Here is a 17,639-nt window from a genome sequence, read left to right on the forward strand (position 1 = left end):
CGGCGGGAGACGTATGGGGTTGGTAGGAGTTTTCTAAACTGCTTTCTCGGATGTGAACTGCTAGTGTCGGTACAAAGTGGTCCCTGGGAAGGAGCAGAAGTCTCTAGAAAATACAAAGCGCTCCCTCGTTTTGAATACAAATAGCGAGACCTTCTCTTGGTTCCCCTGTAAAGCTGTTAAGTGAAATAATCTGCTCATAGCATTAGATGTTAATGCTACCCAGTCAGATTAAACTTTGGCCTAGCTACACGAAATGGTCTAGGTTAATTAAATTGCAGTACTATTTTCCTTTGGAAAAGGATGACACTGCACTACAATTAACTGGCCAGTATGGAAGCTGTGTTGCAGGGAAGCGCTTTGTATTTAGGCCTAGTGTGTTTTTAAATAAGCAGAGTACCAGGGTGGAGTTGCTGTCAGAGGACCTGGAGTACCTTCTGGGTTGTCTTTTACAAACCTCTGTTATGCACTGCAAAGTCCCACGGTTGTAATTCATGTTTATAAACTGAAATATTGTCGTCTCTCCCAACTTACCCTGCAGCTTCAAGTAATATTTTCTGTAGCACTAAGAGAAATGATCTTCCAGACTGATGGTGGGGGGGGAAAGGGGTGCGTGAGACACAGATGAGCGATTAACCCAACTGTATTGATCTTCTGTAGTGTTTCAGATGCTTATTGGTATTAATCGACAACGTCCGTTGCATGTAGCGTTACTAAGAGTAGTTGGTAATGGTGATAAGTCTTTTAGACCACTATCAATCTAGTAGTCCAGGCCTATCCAAACTGCTCTGCAGAGGAAATGTCTTCCTAGAGTCTCCTAGTCTGTAAACAGCTGCTACATGATGTGCATCTTTAATTATGGTGTAATTTCAGAGTTAGCTCAAATACCTATATAGGCTGCAGCTAACAAGTGCCTTCTAACTTGGAGCCACAACAGCAACCCACTGCCTTGCTGCTTAATTCAAGCACTGAACTTTCGGGTTGTAATCTATTCCATAGAAACACAAGAATTGACTGGCTGGGCTAGACTGCCCTATCAAGCTGGGCTGTCTTCTGGCACGTCCCATCTGTGAAGGGGAAGGGTCTTTATCCTCAAACAGTGTCTTGGCACCCATCTTGCTTGTGTCATCTGACCCCAGCAGTCTTTCCTAGCCAAGTGCACGGGAGCTGGACCTGATGATCTCCAGGGTCCCTTCCAGCCCCTAGCATCTATGAAACATTGTGGAACAGAGAAGACACCATTTCCTGAGTTTGTCTGCAGGGAGGTGGTACTGGATTACGTTTTGCAGCTGGCATGCCTGCAGCTTTGTTGACGGTGTTGCTGTCGGATCCGGTGGCGCTGTAACTTCACTTTGTCCCATTTAATGAAGTAACCACAAATTGTAGTACTAATGAATGAGTTTATTCAGGGCAGTAACTGGAAGCAGCACTTGGAATTCAAGCTTCTAGTTGAAAAAGGGGTTTGTTTCAAAGGAGGCTTCATGTAGCAAATGAAGGAATTTGCATGATTTTTGTCAGAGCTAACCAGGATCATCTTACAGCTGGGGTCAGATACCAGCTTAAATGACACGGAAGAAATCCAACTTTAAGGTTTCTGGCCTGGAGTTTTAGGCTGCTTATACATGGGTGTTTTTTTTCCCCTCCTCTCACAAGTGTCTGAATACTTTTTTTGGCAGGGAGTGGGGGCAGTGGTTTAGCAGCTGTTATCTCTGCTAGCACTGGAAGCCAGTGAAAAAGAGGGAAGGCTCTTAAGATTAGGTTCAAGGTCCCCAAACAAATGAGGGAGTGAAGTCAGCAAGGATTTTCCATTCCTTTTCCCCCAAGGTATCCAAATAAAGAAGTTGATGTCATTCTAATACTAACTCAGTCACTGATCAGGAACTTGAAATTTTTTTAAAACCCTGTCTCAGCATCGGGCTGGCCAAATAAAGTAAGCAAACACGGTCTTGGAGAAATGGGCTTTGCTAGCCTGTTTTTTAAAGTGAGGGTGAGGACACTGAGATCTTGGATGTACTTAATGCAGTGTTGATGTCTGGAGGAAGGGGTGTGGGGAAAGCCATCTATAAACTGGTTTTTCTTTGCTAACTGGATCAAATGCAGTTCTGGGTAGCTTGCCCTCAGTTTCTTAGTAGTTTGTGCAGAAGGAGGTGGTGGTTCCAGTGTTGATCCAGATGCCATTGGATGCTAACTACCACTTGTTGTCAGTTGAAAATGAAACCAGGAATTGAATTGGGCACAAAGGCTGGATTTCTTTTTTTTTTTTTTTTTTTTTTTTTCAGACAGGGATCCCTTTCAGGATGGGGCTTACGTATGCCTGTAGGAAGCATCGGGAGGTTCAGGCAGTCATCTGAACTAAGTCTACTCCCCTTAACTTGCATCCCAGATGCTTTCAAAGTGCGAAGAAACCCCCCTGAAATAATGAACTACCAATTGGAACGCTGTAGTTTTAATTGATCTGAAGAAGTCTCTTAATCCGTATCAGGTGGACACCAGGTTGGCCAAGTAATGAGAGGAAGGGTACAGAAATGGCCAACTTGGATTGCACATCTAAAGCTAGGTTGCATTACCAGTCTCGGAGTCTGGAGAGCTTGACTGCATTTCACATTTGTGAAAGGCAACAGGAGCCTTCTGAAATGAAATGCAACCAGGGTCTTTAAACTGGTGTAGGAAGACCTAAGGTGGAGTTGCTTTCAATGTCCAGCAGAAAGGCAGACTAGTCTTTTTTTTTTTTTTTTTTTGTCCTTATTTTGGGTATCTTGCAGGAATTAGCCTTGATCAGGCTGAATTGAGGGGTTGCTTGAAAGGTACTGAGGTGTGGTTCATGTTAACAACTTGGTAATGTGTTTTGGAGGGTGTGCTGGCATGCCATAATCACTGTCCTTGCCTGCTTCCTTGTACCTGGATTTTGACAGTGGCTTCCTCTCCTTTTGGTCTATGGTGACTGCACCTCATCTCCTCTCTCTCTCTCTCTCCATTCCAGGAAGTGGATATTGTGGTGGCCCCATGCCGGGGGTTCCAGTCTGCTGAGGTCACCTTGGGAGAGTATGTGAACCATGTTTTGCCTGTTATCACCTTTGCCATCAGTGAGGCTGAACTTTCAGCATCAGATGAGAATGAACTGCAGGAAATCAAGGAAAAGTTCTCTCTACCTGTTTTCTTTTTCAAAGTGCCAGAGTTGGGCGCTGACCTCATCTCGCCCAAAAAGGTTGAGAATGAGAAGTCCTCCCTCTACTGCCAGCTAATGGACCTTGAATACCTGAGTATCAACCACTGCAGCTGTGGAGCACCCACTTCTGATGCCAAAGCCCAGAGCATGCTGGTAGAACAATCTGAGAAGCTGCGTCTCCTGAGTATTTTCTCCAGGCAGGTGCTGCAAAAACATCTGGTAGATGCAGCCACCCTCCTGAACCGGGTGCACAGCCGTTGCCTGGACATCTTCATCAATCAGGCTTTTGATATGCAACGAGACCTGCAGATCACTCCAAAGAGGTTGGAGTACACGCGCAAGAAGGAGAACGAGCTGTTTGAATCTCTAATGGGTATTGCCAACCGCAAGCAGGAGGAGATGAAGGATATGATCATAGAAACGCTAAACAACATGAAAGAAGAGCTCCTTGAAGATGCTGCTAATATGGAGTTCAAAGGTATTCTCTTGCAAGGAGAGGGATGCGTGGGAGTAGAAGACTCCAAAGCTTAAACTGTCTGAATTTGCTTGCTGTGCTGCTGTAACGAAAGGATAGCTGCCTTCTCCATTGTGTTGTCCAAGCTGAAGCAAGCAACTTAGTAACTTTTACTGTAGCTGACTTTCTGAGCAGATGTTGGTTTGAAGCTCTCTGAGCTTTGTGCATGTGACTAGGCCAGGAACTCCGGGTTTCTAATTCACTTGAACAGATTTGTTCTGTGTAGCCCTAGGAAAACTGCATGCTGCCTTGCCTTAATTTTGCCATTTTATGAAGGGGCAGATTGTAGGTTGGGGGAGAATACTTGCCTAGCCAGTTCAAGGGGTCAGGGAGTGGCAGTGAGGACTAAGCAAGATAACTGAAAAGCAGGGTGCACCCTGCTGCTTGACCACTGTAGAATTCAAATCCTTTGTCTTCCATGTGGAGACTTATCTTAAAAGGCCTGGAAGATTAAACCTTCTAAAATGTGTATATAGATTCTAGCTTCTAATTCTTGAGGGGCCAGCAAAACCTCTAGGAAGTCTACCCATGCAGTCACTTAGAAAGCCACATTTATTTATTTTTTAGTTGCATCTTCTAGTGAAGTGCAGGCCGTTACACACTCCTATCAGAGGTTAAAAGCTAGTAAACTGAAGGTCTGATTTTAATTCATCCAGTGCAGTAGTCTTAAAATGAATGAGTAAATTCTTTGAGCTTAGTGGACAGCATTAGCTGATCCAGTGCTAGCTCTAGCAGACGTATAGTACCTCTTGCGAAGCAGCTTTTTCCTTCTAACGGCTAGGCTATGGCTTGAAGTAGCATTGGTTTCTGAACAAAGAAACCTTGAGAATGTCAACTCACCGAGTTTCATAGCTTCATAACTTGGAGCTATTTTCAAATTTTGTTCTAGGCTATAAGCTTAAAGAAAATAGTTTTGCTGCCTTCCATGTTGCAAATGTAGAGTGCTCTTGGGGAAGGGGTAGGCAAGAACCAGCTTGCAGGCTGGATGTGGCTTGTCAGCTGATCTTTTGGATCTGGCCCATGGTGTTTCACCCGAGACGGAGCTCCGCCTAGGGCACCCCAGGCTGCTCTCCTGCCAGCCTTGCCAAGGAGTTCTTTAAAACCTGGAAAAAAATGTACCCAGTCCTCTGGGGTGTGGGAATATCTTCTGCTAAGCACTAATGAATTAACTTTGAAACAGCGTCACCTAAAATTTTGTCTGTGTAGTCTGATCGCTGTTAGAATTGCCCTGTGGCTGGAGTGTGTGGTGCAATGTCTCACTTATTTTCAAGTACAGTCATGGTAACAAAGAGCCTATCTTGTCTTCAACTGCTGCGCTAGCTTGAATTCATTTAATTGGGTTGCAAAATGTTAATAGCACCACAAATGTTAGCTGTACCGAGTAGCCGAGTCCTTAGTGACTGCATGCTTTTTCAGTCTTGGAGCTAGGCCTTCTCAAGGGTGTAAAACCAGGTGCGGTAGCTTGTTGACTGTGGAGCAGCTGTTTAAGTATCTGCTGTGGGAAAGATGGAGGCTCAACAGGCGGTGTTAATGATGACCTAGGCTTTTGGATTAGTCTTAGATCAGACTGTCCTGAATTTTGTATTTCAATACGGGGTCTAGCACAAGCTCAAAGTGCTACGTTGTTGCTGAGACCTACCCATTGTGCATGCAAAGATAAACTTACCCCTGTTTTGTACAAAGAAGCAGCAGCAAACGCTTCAGAGGTACTGAAGCGGGCATTGTAGAGAAACTGAAGTACGGCTTTTGGCAGATGAGCTGAAGGCAGATTTCTGGACGGAGGCTCAGGCTGGGAAGTCGCTCAGACTTGCGCTTTCACAGCAGAAGGCTGGCTAGCCTTATTCCTAAATAGGAACATCCATGTGCTCCAGAAAGTGCAGGCAAACTTGGACTGGAGATTTTAAGTGTGTACTACCTATTATACTGAAATTTCGACTTGCTCAAGTGAAGTCAAGTACTAACTTGTTACTAAACTACCAGAACATGAACCTGTGGTGATGGGACCATAAATTGAGGCTGGGGTTCATGAAGTTACAAGGTGGATGTAACGGCCAGAATGTACCCACCATTAAAAACAACAGTGAAAAACCAAATTTGCACAGAAAAGTGTTCACTACATAGAATTTTCCTGTCCATAACTGGTTTTCTTAATGGCTTAGAAATATATTGTTGGCTGAAAAGTAAAAAATAAAGCCTCTTCATCTGTCTTCTCCAGCTCCTAGATTTTACTAAAAATGGGTAACGAGTTCTGCTCTGATGGTTCTCCGTTTCTCTTCCTCAAGCTGATCTGTCTGGACTAATTCTGTGATTTTTGCAAAACACCAGGGCCACAGACTGACAGCTAATGCTGGAAGTATGGTTTTGGTTTTCTCCCTTCTGTCTAATCTTTTTTTTTTTTCTTCTTCCTCTTCTTCCAGACATTATAATTCCTGAGAATGGGGAGCCTGTTAGTTCCAAGGACATTAAATGCTGTATGAAACAAATCCAGGAATTGATCATTTCCCGGCTAAACCAAGCGGTTGCCAACAAACTGATAAGCTCTGTAGACTACTTGCGTGAAAGCTTTGTAGGGACTCTGGAGAGATGTCTGAGGAGCCTGGAGAAGTCTCAGGATGTTTCGGTTCACATCACAAGCAATTATCTCAAACAGGTATTCTCTCGGCAACCACGATATTCAGGGTGTCCTTTCTTAAGCTTACGTACACTTTGACTGCTGACTTTGCTTCTTGAATCGGGATAAATGCTGGTCCATTAAAGTAGGCCAAGTTATAGCGTGGTGAAATATTTAGAAGGAAAGTGGTAATCTTAAAGCGGGTGGATGTGGTAGCTAGAGAAGGGGCTGGAATATGATTTTATTTCTGTCCTGGTAAACTGGCTTGTGGGGGAGTTCCACTTGACTTCTGCCTCTGTTTCCTAACATGTACAATGAGAACAGTTTTTCCTGTATTCAGGAATTGAAGTAAATCCAAATGTGCACTGTTCTGGCAAGGAGACCTAATGTATCCCTTGATGTAGCAAGTACTGGATTTTTGTCTTTGGCAACGGTGAAATCTTGGTGGACTTCCATGCATCAATCTGGCAAGCCAGAATTCTCTGCTTTGTTTTCTCCTTTGCAGATACTAAATGCAGCCTATCATGTTGAAGTCACTTTTCACTCTGGCTCAACAGTTACCAGGATGCTGTGGGAACAGATCAAACAGGTATGGGTATTTATGAAAGCATCCTAGGAGCATTGCAGTGAAGTAATGCGTACTGCTACCCTCTAGTAATCTTTACCCCTAAATGCCTGCGTCTAGCCGCAGTTCAATATGATATAGCAGTGTCTTTTTAGTATTGCTGTGGAAATGGAATTTAGTCTCAGACATGCTCATGGCTTTTAAAACATGCCTACCTCTTTGTTCAGATCTCCATTTAACACTTTGCTGTAGGGCGAATGTTGGGCTACAAGCTACTCGCAGTACTCTGCTTGTTTTATATAAAACACCCTGATTATTGTGCAGTTGTAGTAATCAAACTTTGCGTTTTCTATGTTAGGAAAGCTCTTCTAGATGAAAATTCAGCGAAGAACTTTCAGCATCTTCCTCAGCTTGGCTCGTAAAACAGACTAGTCTTTGGTGCACAAATAATGTAATGTTTGGATTGCAAGTACTGCAAGCAATTGCTTATTGAACTTCGCAGAATGTATCATAGACGTGTCTGATAGTTTTATATTCTGCAAAATATATGCTTTTAACCCAACAGTCAAATAAAACCATTATCATATTGCATATTTATATATGGCTGTTTAAATTATTATTAAATGTTATAATATTAGGAAAGGTTTTATTTGACTGTTGGGTAAAAACAACAAATTTAGCAGAATCTAAAAGACTGTCTGCTGTGGTCCAAAAGAACTCTGCATGCTTTACACAGTTGCTTGTCACAAGTGTTCATGAGAGTAAATCTTTTTAAGTTGTGTTGGCAACCTACAACCCTGGGCTAGATCTAGCCAGGGGAGGTGGTGCTTTAGTGGGAGGTGCTTTCCCTAGGCCACTGTGGGGAGAGGCAGCAACCAGGCCCTAGCTCCTGCCCGACTCCCAACTTGAGGTGGTCTCTTTTGGCAACCTGAGAAGCTTGTTAACTGCTGCCACAAGTATTCGCTGCGTGTAGCACACAAGATCATTCTTCTGAATGGCGAGTAGGTGGTGCCTTGAGGGTAGGATTAGATCGGTCCCATCTGTAAGGGTAGCATTTCACTTACTCCTCTTCTCTGTTTTTTATAGATTATTCAGCGGATCACATGGGTGAGCCCACCTGCCATCACCACAGAGTGGAAGAGGAAAATAGCTCAAGATGCTATTGAGAGTCTCAGTGCTTCCAAGCTGGCCAAGAGTATCTGCAGCCAATTTCGAACCCGGCTAAACAGCTCTCATGAAGCTTTTGCAGCCTCTTTGCGCCAGGTGGGTTTGTGGGGCTGTGAAGAGAGGAAACCAGTTTTCTTTGTGCCGATGCTCTGTGCAGCGGTTAGAGCTGAGGAAGCTGGAAGGCAGTCTGCAGAGTCCCACAATGTAGCCTGCTGCTTCCTTAAGATTTGGCCTGCAGGCACTCCAAAAATGAGGCTGGTGCCCTGATGAAAACAAGTCCTGCGTGTTGCATTTCCCCGCAAAGGTTAATTGGACTAAGGAATGTCATTTCGTTAAAAAGTCCCAAGTGTGACCTTTTGGCCTTCTGTCTTTGTAGCTAGAGGCTGGCCACTCGGGCAGATTGGAGAAAACAGAAGACCTTTGGTTGAAGGTGCGGAAAGACCATGCCCCAAGACTAGCACGCCTCTCGCTCGAGAGCAGGTCCCTGCAGGATGTGTTGTTACATGGTAAGCTCTAAGACTTGATCTGTTTTTCTAGAGAGATCCTTCCCTGCCTTTGAGGAATGGATCCAGGGCTTTTACTTTGTTCAGTAAACTGTGTTGGCAGATGAGACCTAGTTCCAGTATCTACTTCCACCTGATGCACCCTGACTTAGCTTGAAGAATTGTGTGGTTGTTCCTAACGGCATATGAAAAGGAAGATAAAGCATCTTGCACTAGATGGATATTGAGAACCCAAACGCTGGGTTGGTTGGGATAGTTAACTTGTATTGGCTTAAACCCGTGACCCTGGGAGAATTCCATGGAAGTATTGCTTTCTATAGACTTGCTCTTTCCTGGGGGTATTTATTTTAAACTGAGTTATTTCAGGATGGTGCACACTTCAAAATCCTTACAAGAAAACCGTTTGGGTGTGACGAGAACGTGCTAAAACTAGTATTTAGTATAAAATACTATGAGAGGTGGAGGAAGAGTTTTTCTAATTTTGGTAATGGGATGTGGAATACTTTACCCTTCAAACTAATGAGCTTAGTCTGATCTCATTCTGACTAACCAAAATGCTCATCTGAAGGCTGAAGCCTATGCGAGTAGCTGAAGCAACACATCCTGCTGATGTTTCCATCTCAGACTAATCCCATTGGCACCAATTCATTCCCTCCTCAGCAATCTTAAATAAGGCAAAAGGCTGAGTAAGTAATGACCCTCTGACCCCTTTTGGCATCTTCAGCACTTGGTGCAAAGTGTGCCGCTGCTATATCTGTTAGTGTAAGAACGTACTCTTTTGCCGCTTCCAGTCCAGTTTTCAGATCAATTAATGGTCTTGGGGTTGTTCTTCCCCCAGGATGAGCCTACTTGGCCGATTCCGAACTATTTAACGGGTTTTGTTTCATCTTGATGTGCCTTAACAGAGCCTTACTTTTGTAAGGGGAGAAGATGGATATCCTTTACAGCTGGACAAACTAGTGGTTTTGTGTCCATCTGCAGGCAAGCCAAAGCTAGGCCGTGAGCTGGGCCGAGGGCAGTATGGAGTGGTGTATTTGTGTGATACCTGGGGGGGGCATTTCCCCTGTGCACTGAAATCGGTTGTCCCTCCAGATGAGAAGCACTGGAATGATCTTGCACTTGAGTTTCACTATATGAGGTACGTAGCGGTACGTTTTAATGCTGGTTTGTGATGCTTCTTGCTGAAGCCAGAGGGACTGTAACTAGCATAGGTCCTTCCCACATTCACTGACTAGTGTTGAGGATGCCCACCAAATGCTGGTGTTCCCAAAGGCTAGGCATACTGTCTGTACTCTTCAAGTATAGAAAATGGCTGATGCCAGGTGCTTCCACTGTGTTCCTGCTCCCGTCTTCCTGGGGGCTCACTCCTGTACTTGCAGTGCTCCTGGCCTGTCCACTTACCAGAATAAAAAAAAAAAAAAAAAAAAATCAGACTGCACATGTCATGGTAGCACACCGTTCTGGCTACCGTGGCTTCAGCATTGAATATGTGGGTTCCTCTGTAATTTTAGTGCTACACGTTCTTTCTCCCCAGAAGCTGTCCTCTTCAGTGAACTCAGAATAATACTAATAGAACTACTTGGTGGGGAACTTTTTAACTTGCCTTGAAGCACTGGCTACTCCATTCCTTCAGCGTAGACAGCCGAGCCTATGTTTTATAACCAGTCTTGTATCACTTTTTAAAATTGAGAATAGCTGGAGTTAGTTGCCATTAGATGGCACAGTTTTGGCGGTGATTGCCTGTACTTCTAATACTACGGCTTTCCAAGGGCAGATATTGGGAGACTTTTTTTCCATGCAAGGAAACTAGGATGGATTTAATAAACTAGACAGGACTACTGGTCTGCAAGCTTTCTCCTGTCAGTCACGCTGAACCTTTTCTCCAGGTCTCTACCAAAGCATGAGCGGCTGGTAGACCTCCACGGATCTGTGATAGATTATGGCTATGGGGGAGGCTCCAGCATTGCTGTCCTCCTGATAATGGAGCGGTTGCACAGAGACCTCTATACAGGACTAAAGGTGAGAGGCACCAAAGCAGCTTGGGTTGTTTTAGTATTGGTGTTAATTTACCCTTTTCTAATGTCTCAGTTGGAAATCTGCAGTTGGCATGCTGGCTGAAAAGGGATTTATAGTAGTTGTCAGATCTGTCTTGGGTTGGATGGGCCACCCTCGGGGGTCCTCCTAAATATCCCCTTCTTTATTTGAGGCATATTACTGTTTGGCTTTCTTCAGTGTGTGCTTACTCAGCAGTACCTGTAACCGTGCCATGCGCATATGTTGCGGAAATTGCACACTAAGCGCCCAGGGCAGGAAAAGTTTATCGTTAGCTGATGGCAGTTTTTCTTAAGGTGCGAGTGCTTAGCTAGCTTAGTTTTTTTTCAGGGAGCCAGGAAATGCATTGTACCAGGCAGCTTGCTCTTGACTTGTGAATTTGGGCTATCAGGTGCCTGGATGAGCATGAATTCAGAGGGCGTTCTTATGTGGGTGAAACCATTGGTTTCTGCTGAGGGAGAATGGCACTTCCCCTTCCCATCCTGTTAATCAGCTGTGACTGGGGTGACCCAGAGGAGTGCACAGTGGAGAAGGCAGATGTGCCTGGAGCTGCTCAGCTGATTTGTGGTGGGGGCGGGAAGGGAGGGGGAGGTGCGTTCTCCCACTGGGAACCAGCCTGGAGCCCTAGGATGGCTCTAGCCATGGCAGAATGCCCCCTGCTCTGTACACAACTGTAATTCCTATCCATGGCCTAAGCTGTACTCGCGCCTTGCGCTTGGAATTGGCCATCCAGAGACTGACGTCTTTGCCCAGCACTGAAGCTGCATCCAGAGTGGCTTGCAACAGAATGGTGGTAAGAGACGGCTTGGAAAAGGAAGCACAGAGCAGCTGCTTGGCTTGAGGAACACGCTGCAACTGTCTAAACCGTAGAAGGTGGGACAGTTGTGTTGCATCAAGGAAACAGACACGGGTTGGAGAATTCAGCTTGCATGCTTAATACATGTGAATAAAGACCTCAAAAGACTACTATAGAAATGAAAGGATCTTGGGCAAGTGATCTTAACCCGTGACCTTTCTGAAGGGGGCATCTTGGAGGGGAGGATACAGTTCTGTTGCTGTAATAGTTGTGGAATGTTTTAATGTGGCTAAGGCTGCTACACTAAACTGATTGAGCTTGTATGTGTTGGCAAAGGTGGCATAATGGAAGCTGTGTCCCTTGATCTTTAACAGCTGACTGCCTGTAATGCTGTGGATCACCTCCTTTGCAGAAGTCATGTGGTCTCTTTGCTGTTGGCCCATCCATCCCTTTCATGTTGCTGCCTTCACCAGACTGTCATGCCAATTTAGCGGTAACTTCCACAAGAGTAAATAGTGGGACTATAGCAGCATGTTTCATTACCGACCAAAAGAAATCGGCGGACTAGTATAAGCAGAGTTCGTGTTCTGAACCTGCTGAAACTGGTGTGTGAGGAGACTAGCAGCAAGAGCAGGGCCTGCCAGACCCATTCTGTTGCCTTCCCCAGCAGGATCTCTGCGCACATGGGAGTAGCTAGGCAGTGCTGAAAGGGAAGGGCCAGGAAATCCTATAGACACAAGAACTGATATCTGTCTGTGGGACCAACAGTCATCTTGTCTGCTTTTCTCAGGCTGGCTTAGAGTTAGAGCCACGACTGCAGATTGCCCTGGATGTAGTCGAAGGGATCCGGTTTCTTCATAGGCAGGGGCTCGTTCATCGGGACATCAAACTGAAAAATGTATTGGTAAGGGGCGCTTCCTGGTATCTCTCTCTTCTGGTTGGTTCTTAAAGCTGCCTCTTTCCCCTTGAAAGGGAACTAAAAAGCATGTCACTTTTGGAAGCAAACAGTAGAATCGCTTCATTCACTTGGAGGCTTTCATGGAATGGGCAGTGTAAGTAGTACACTATAAGGCTTTGGAAGCACAATGTAGCAGTACCCTTCTGCGTGTCCCTGCCAAACGAGCATCTGCTTACAGGGAAAAGGCAAAGGGGCTTGCCTGCAGGTATGGAAACTGTCAGAGCTGGGATCCGGGTGAGGACTCTGACCTCCCGGTCATGTTCTGACCCCAGCCAGCTATAGAATAGATGATGATAATCTTATGAGAAGAGAGGGTCTCAGTAACCAGCTAAGTATCTTAAAGCAGTTGATGATTGACTCACTTACCTAGAGAACTAACACTTCAAACAAACTTAATTTTGAAAGGCTTTAAATATTAAAAGCCAGTAATAGGCTTAAAGTATGGTTTAAAAATCACCTGATGTGTGAATGACTCCGCAGCTTGACAAAAAGAACCGAGCCAAAATCACAGACCTAGGATTCTGCAAGCCTGAAGCCATGATGTCGGGCAGTATTGTGGGGACACCCATCCATATGGCCCCTGAGCTCTTCACCGGTAAGTCTGTCAACTCTTGCCTGGCTTTGGTTCTGGACCTGGTCCCTAAGATCCATTGCTCCGAATCATAGAAATTAAGGGCTGGAAGGGCCCTCAAAAGAGAGTCCCACTGCCTTGCTCTGGGCGGGGATACTGCGGAAGTCGAATGATCCCGGCAAGGTGTCTGTCCCATCTCCTTTTGAAGACTTCCAGGGTTGGGGACTGTGCCACCCTTGGGAAGTTCTGGTGAGCCTTACTGTAAAGAAGTTCTTCCTTGCATCCAACCTGAAACTGTCCTCTAACAGTGGTTCCCAAACTGACGGATTGCGCACCACCAACTTAAAACAGTGCAATCTTAAGTACAACTAGCCAATGTTTCAGTTCGACCTTAAGTACCACCAAAGTAAACCTCCTCCCTCTCTACTTGAAGAAAAGTAGTTGCCACTGTGACTTCAGTTTTTGCTTCCAATGTGCATTTGACTTGACCTTCCTGGGTGTTTGGTCTTGCTTCTCCACTTGCTTTTAGTCAAAGGGCAAGTTAGTGCTGCCTCCCTGCTGTGGCCAGGGGTGCTGTTGTGAAGCTTACTCCAACCCTTGGTTGGCTCTGCTCCCCGGAGCTATGCTAGGCCTTGTATCTGCATGAGAGCAGTTCTGAGTGCATACTTGGAGCTCCTCTTATTGGTATGCTGTCAGGTTGCTGCAGGTGGCTATTGCCTCATCCAGGTGTGTCCTGCTTCATGGTGGTGCTCTACCATGCCTGACCCAGATGGTGCCCTCTCGGGAATAATTACTGCAGCCTTGGAAGAGCTTAACTTTTTTAACCCATGTTTTTTGAAGAGCAAATGGTCCAGTCTTCCAAAACCAATCTTTAAAAAGTGTCTTAAACTAACAAAGGGTCCTATTTATCTTCAGGAGATCCAAAATTGGGTCTGGTTTCAAGGCCGCTTCCGATTCTCAGGGGAATCTTTCTGCTTTTTGGTCATAACAGGCTGTTTCCCTGTCCAAGCCTTTTTTTACAGTAGTGCCCAGGGAGTGCAGTCAGGATCACGCTATGTTAGACCTTGATCCTGCTCCGAGAGACCTTTGCTTGTCTTTTTATGCACGGTGTGTGGTCTGCCCCACTAGCATTAGTGAGACGATTCTATGTAAATTTGCATAGGTGGGTATTGTCTTTGGAGCACTGGAAGCCTTCTTGCTTTTTGTCATGCCAGTGATTCAGTGCATTGCTAGCCCTGGGGCAATTTTAACTTCTACTGATGTGGGGAACCATGGCATAAGTTCTCTTGGATGTCTGCTTTAATCTGCTGGTGAAATAAGCTGTTTGCTCTATTCCCACAGGGAAATACGATAACTCGGTGGATGTTTATGCATTTGGTATCCTGTTTTGGTACCTCTGTTCGGGACATGTGAAATTACCCGAGGCCTTTGAAAGGTGTGCGAGCAAAGATCATCTTTGGAACAATGTTAAAAGAGGTATGGATGGCTTACAATGCTGTACAAAGGTTTTGTACACAGTTCTCTTTATTCTCTTCCCCCTCCCCTTTTTCCGTTAAGGTTTAAAAAAATAAAAATAAAAATCTGCATTGCCACTTCTCTCTGAAGTCGTTGAGACCAGCTCATAAGAGAGGTTTTTTGCAGTTGCTTTCAGACGGCTTCAAATGGTTCCTGATTCTGCTGTTTTTTCTGTCCAAATGTGCCTTAAAGCAGCACTTGAAACAGCATCTTCCTTGCTGAGGACGGTCTTGGGAGAAGATGGGTTCTGGTCACGTCGCTTGTCCCAGAGTGGCTAAAATGAAGGGACTGCTTGTCCCGTTGTTTCGTCATTTCTTTGTAGTAACCAGCCCCTGTTTCCTCTCCTTATCCAGGAGTACGCCCAGAGCGCCTCCCTGTATTTGATGAGGAATGCTGGCAGCTGATGGAAGCTTGCTGGGATGGAGACCCTTCCCAGCGTCCCCTCCTGGGCATTGTCCAGCCTATGCTGCAGGGGATCATGGACAGACTCTGCAAATCCAGCTTGGAGCAGTCTAACAAAGGGCTGGATGATTCTACTTGAAGGAATCCTGAGAGCTGTTTTTATTATGGGAGGACTCTGACCCTTACTTGCAGGTGGCTTCTTAAGAAGTAGCTCTTTCTGGGTGACAGGAGATGGGTGGGAGATGTCAACCAAAAGACTGCTCTCAAAGGTGAGAGACTTCTGGACCTGCCATTTGGGGTGGTAGCCAGACAAATTCCACTCTAGTACGCACTATTAATGCAAGTTACCCTGCTCTCACCCCCACTTTTTTATTTCAAAGATGAGTAAATAAATAAAAGATGGAGAACGTAAGCCTCTTGGACTGAAAGGGATCTCTGCTAATCCCCTCAAGACTGAAAAGAGAAGCATCTCGGGCTTCGGGTAGCAGCTGAATTGCAAGGAACTGCAGTTCTTACTTGGTGGCAGCAGATTTAAACTATGTCCATCTCTTTCCTCCCCTGTATGCTGCTAGCTGTGGTTGGCCTTTAGTCTCTCTACCAGCTTCCCTCATCTATGTAGTTGAGATGTATGGGGGGGGATAAACTACCTTGTTGGGGGAGAGGGATTACAATAGATGAGGAGGAGCGTCTCTGTATTAGCTTGTAACACTTGGCATGTTTACATTTGACAGGATCCAAGAATCCGTATCTACCTAATGGGGGAGTTTCCACTGTCGCACAGCAGCGAAAATACCCCGAGTCATAAGCTATTTGACAAGTTCCACTCCCCTCCGTTTTGTTTTGCTGTTGCCCCAAAACTCCTTTTTGTAAACTGAATTCTTGCTTATGGTAACTTTTTTGCTTTTTAATAGTGGTTCTTGAAGTGTCTGAAAGGGCCTGGGTTTTCTTCTACAGTCTTTTGGCAAGACAGCTGAGATCATTTAGAGAAATTGCACATGATATTCTAGAAACACAAAAAGGTCATTAGTAACTAATGACTGCTATCCAAACCCACTGGGGAAAATACCAGTTTGTGGCTTTTAATTAAAATGCTTCTCTTTGCTTTGCTTTGAACTAAGTGTAAAGGCAACAAGAGTTTTAAATTCTGCTATACTATTGAGAGACTTTTTAAAAAAGGTTTCTTCAACTTTTTAAGTCCATTAGCTTGGTGAAAGAGTATCCAAGGGAAAATGGGTCTGTTGTCGTTCAGTGACTGCGCCTGGCTGGTTGTCGGTTCCTCTGTCTCTCCACTTTGGGATTTGCAATTTGGCTGCAATTCAGCTGTTTTAGGGGCCTCATTCAGGGAGAGCAGGGCACAGAACAGGCCTCCCCCCCTGAAATGAAGGTTTCCTTCTGAAAGCACACATGCACACACCTTTGCCACAAGGATTCATTTGCATTTCTTGGGCAAGTTTTTGGTCTTTAAGTTGGAAGTAGCTATGAGGGAGGGGGCTAAAATGGAGACTGCACCTTGGCATATATAATACGTGAGGAAACTGATTAGTTGGTAGTTTGTCCCTGGACACAGCTGCACCCTCCCATTGCAAGGGATGGGAATGCAGTAGCTTCATTTTTAATAGGAAAGCTAGCATGCCTTGTGTAAAATCATGCAGGCATGTGAAATAATTATACCTTGCTGCTGGAATTTTACTGGGCGGTACAAAGCAAAACCTGTTGCCTGTTTAAACAGCTTGAACAAAGTAAAGGGATAGATAATCCTGCAGTGGTACTCAACAGCCTAGTTTAACCCTTTTTTCTGTGTGCAATAAAACTGAAATAATACTTTTTTAAAAAAAAGAAGACTGCTTTTGACTTAACTACACATAGTGGGCATTCTCTGGTCTGTGGTTGCATAAAAGCTGGATGGCTCCATACAGATTGCAGCTTCTACAGTAACTTGAACTGAAATGAGTGGCAACGGCAAACCACGTACATAAAGAGAACCGATCTCTTTTTTTTCCCCCCTCAAAATAGGAATATTGCTAGAAACTTCTGTTGCTTTGGTGCATATTTATGCCACCGATGATTTTAGCAGTATTAGTTGGGTATCTGTTTACTGTGTGCTCAGGTGACTAATAACCTTACTTTCAAACTGGGAGAGTTTCCAGGTCAGTCTCTTGCAACTATAGAAATAGTTTGTGCTTAAAAGTATATAAATAAAATGTAAATGTCTTGTATAGCTTCCCCCATGTGGCCACTTGATGAATCTTACCTTGTGCCTTCTGAACGCAGACTCCCATCTCTTTCGGAGTCTCAATTCCCTAAGATAATTTTCCTATATTCACAACACGTAAGCCAACACTTCCCCTCCCACGTTTTAGTACAGCCACTTCCTTGCTGGTTGCATAGACTTGTCCTCATCCTGACTGACGTTTGTTTGTTTGTTTCATAGCAGATGTCCCTGTGTGTTTAATCCAAATAATGGTACCTTTTTCATTACAGCAAAGTAAAAGCAAGTTGCATGGATAATCTCATTAAAAGCTCTGCTAGGTAATTGTGTAACCAAAGCCACTTGTATTGTTTGAGTTCAATTCCAGCAGGCTGAAATACAGAGTAGCTGTTAATTTTGTGTAATTTGACAATTAACAGGGGTAGGTGCTCTTATGTCTACCCTATGAAGCCACCTTTTATAGCATCAGAATGAACAGATGTTAAACGTACTGTATCTTGGACACTAGATTGTAAAATGTACTTGGGAACTGTAACTTACAAGTGAGTCACCAGAGTACCTGTTCCGTGGGCCCGAATCGGTGGTGAGTGTCAGTGTCATTCCATCTTTTTTT

The 17,639-nt window shown here is 44.7% G+C and overlaps 1 protein-coding gene across 1 annotated transcript in view; it reads left to right on the plus strand.

Moving 5' to 3' along the window:
- Window positions 1-17,004, plus strand: part of DSTYK (dual serine/threonine and tyrosine protein kinase) — a 40,989-nt gene extending 23,985 nt beyond the window's left edge. The window contains exons 3-13 of the mRNA XM_019546482.1: window positions 2,978-3,641; window positions 6,095-6,327; window positions 6,794-6,877; window positions 7,940-8,116; window positions 8,397-8,526; window positions 9,505-9,661; window positions 10,410-10,542; window positions 12,162-12,275; window positions 12,810-12,924; window positions 14,242-14,376; window positions 14,769-17,004. Of these exons, the coding sequence (XP_019402027.1) occupies window positions 2,978-3,641; window positions 6,095-6,327; window positions 6,794-6,877; window positions 7,940-8,116; window positions 8,397-8,526; window positions 9,505-9,661; window positions 10,410-10,542; window positions 12,162-12,275; window positions 12,810-12,924; window positions 14,242-14,376; window positions 14,769-14,956 (2,130 nt within the window). The 3' untranslated portion in view covers window positions 14,957-17,004. The remainder of the gene's footprint in view (window positions 1-2,977; window positions 3,642-6,094; window positions 6,328-6,793; window positions 6,878-7,939; window positions 8,117-8,396; window positions 8,527-9,504; window positions 9,662-10,409; window positions 10,543-12,161; window positions 12,276-12,809; window positions 12,925-14,241; window positions 14,377-14,768) is intronic.
- The last annotated feature ends 635 nt before the right edge of the window (window positions 17,005-17,639 follow it).

Source organism: Crocodylus porosus, unplaced genomic scaffold (genome assembly GCF_001723895.1).
Source record: "Crocodylus porosus isolate Cpor-Errol unplaced genomic scaffold, CroPor_comp1, whole genome shotgun sequence".
Taxonomy (NCBI): domain Eukaryota; kingdom Metazoa; phylum Chordata; order Crocodylia; family Crocodylidae; genus Crocodylus; species Crocodylus porosus.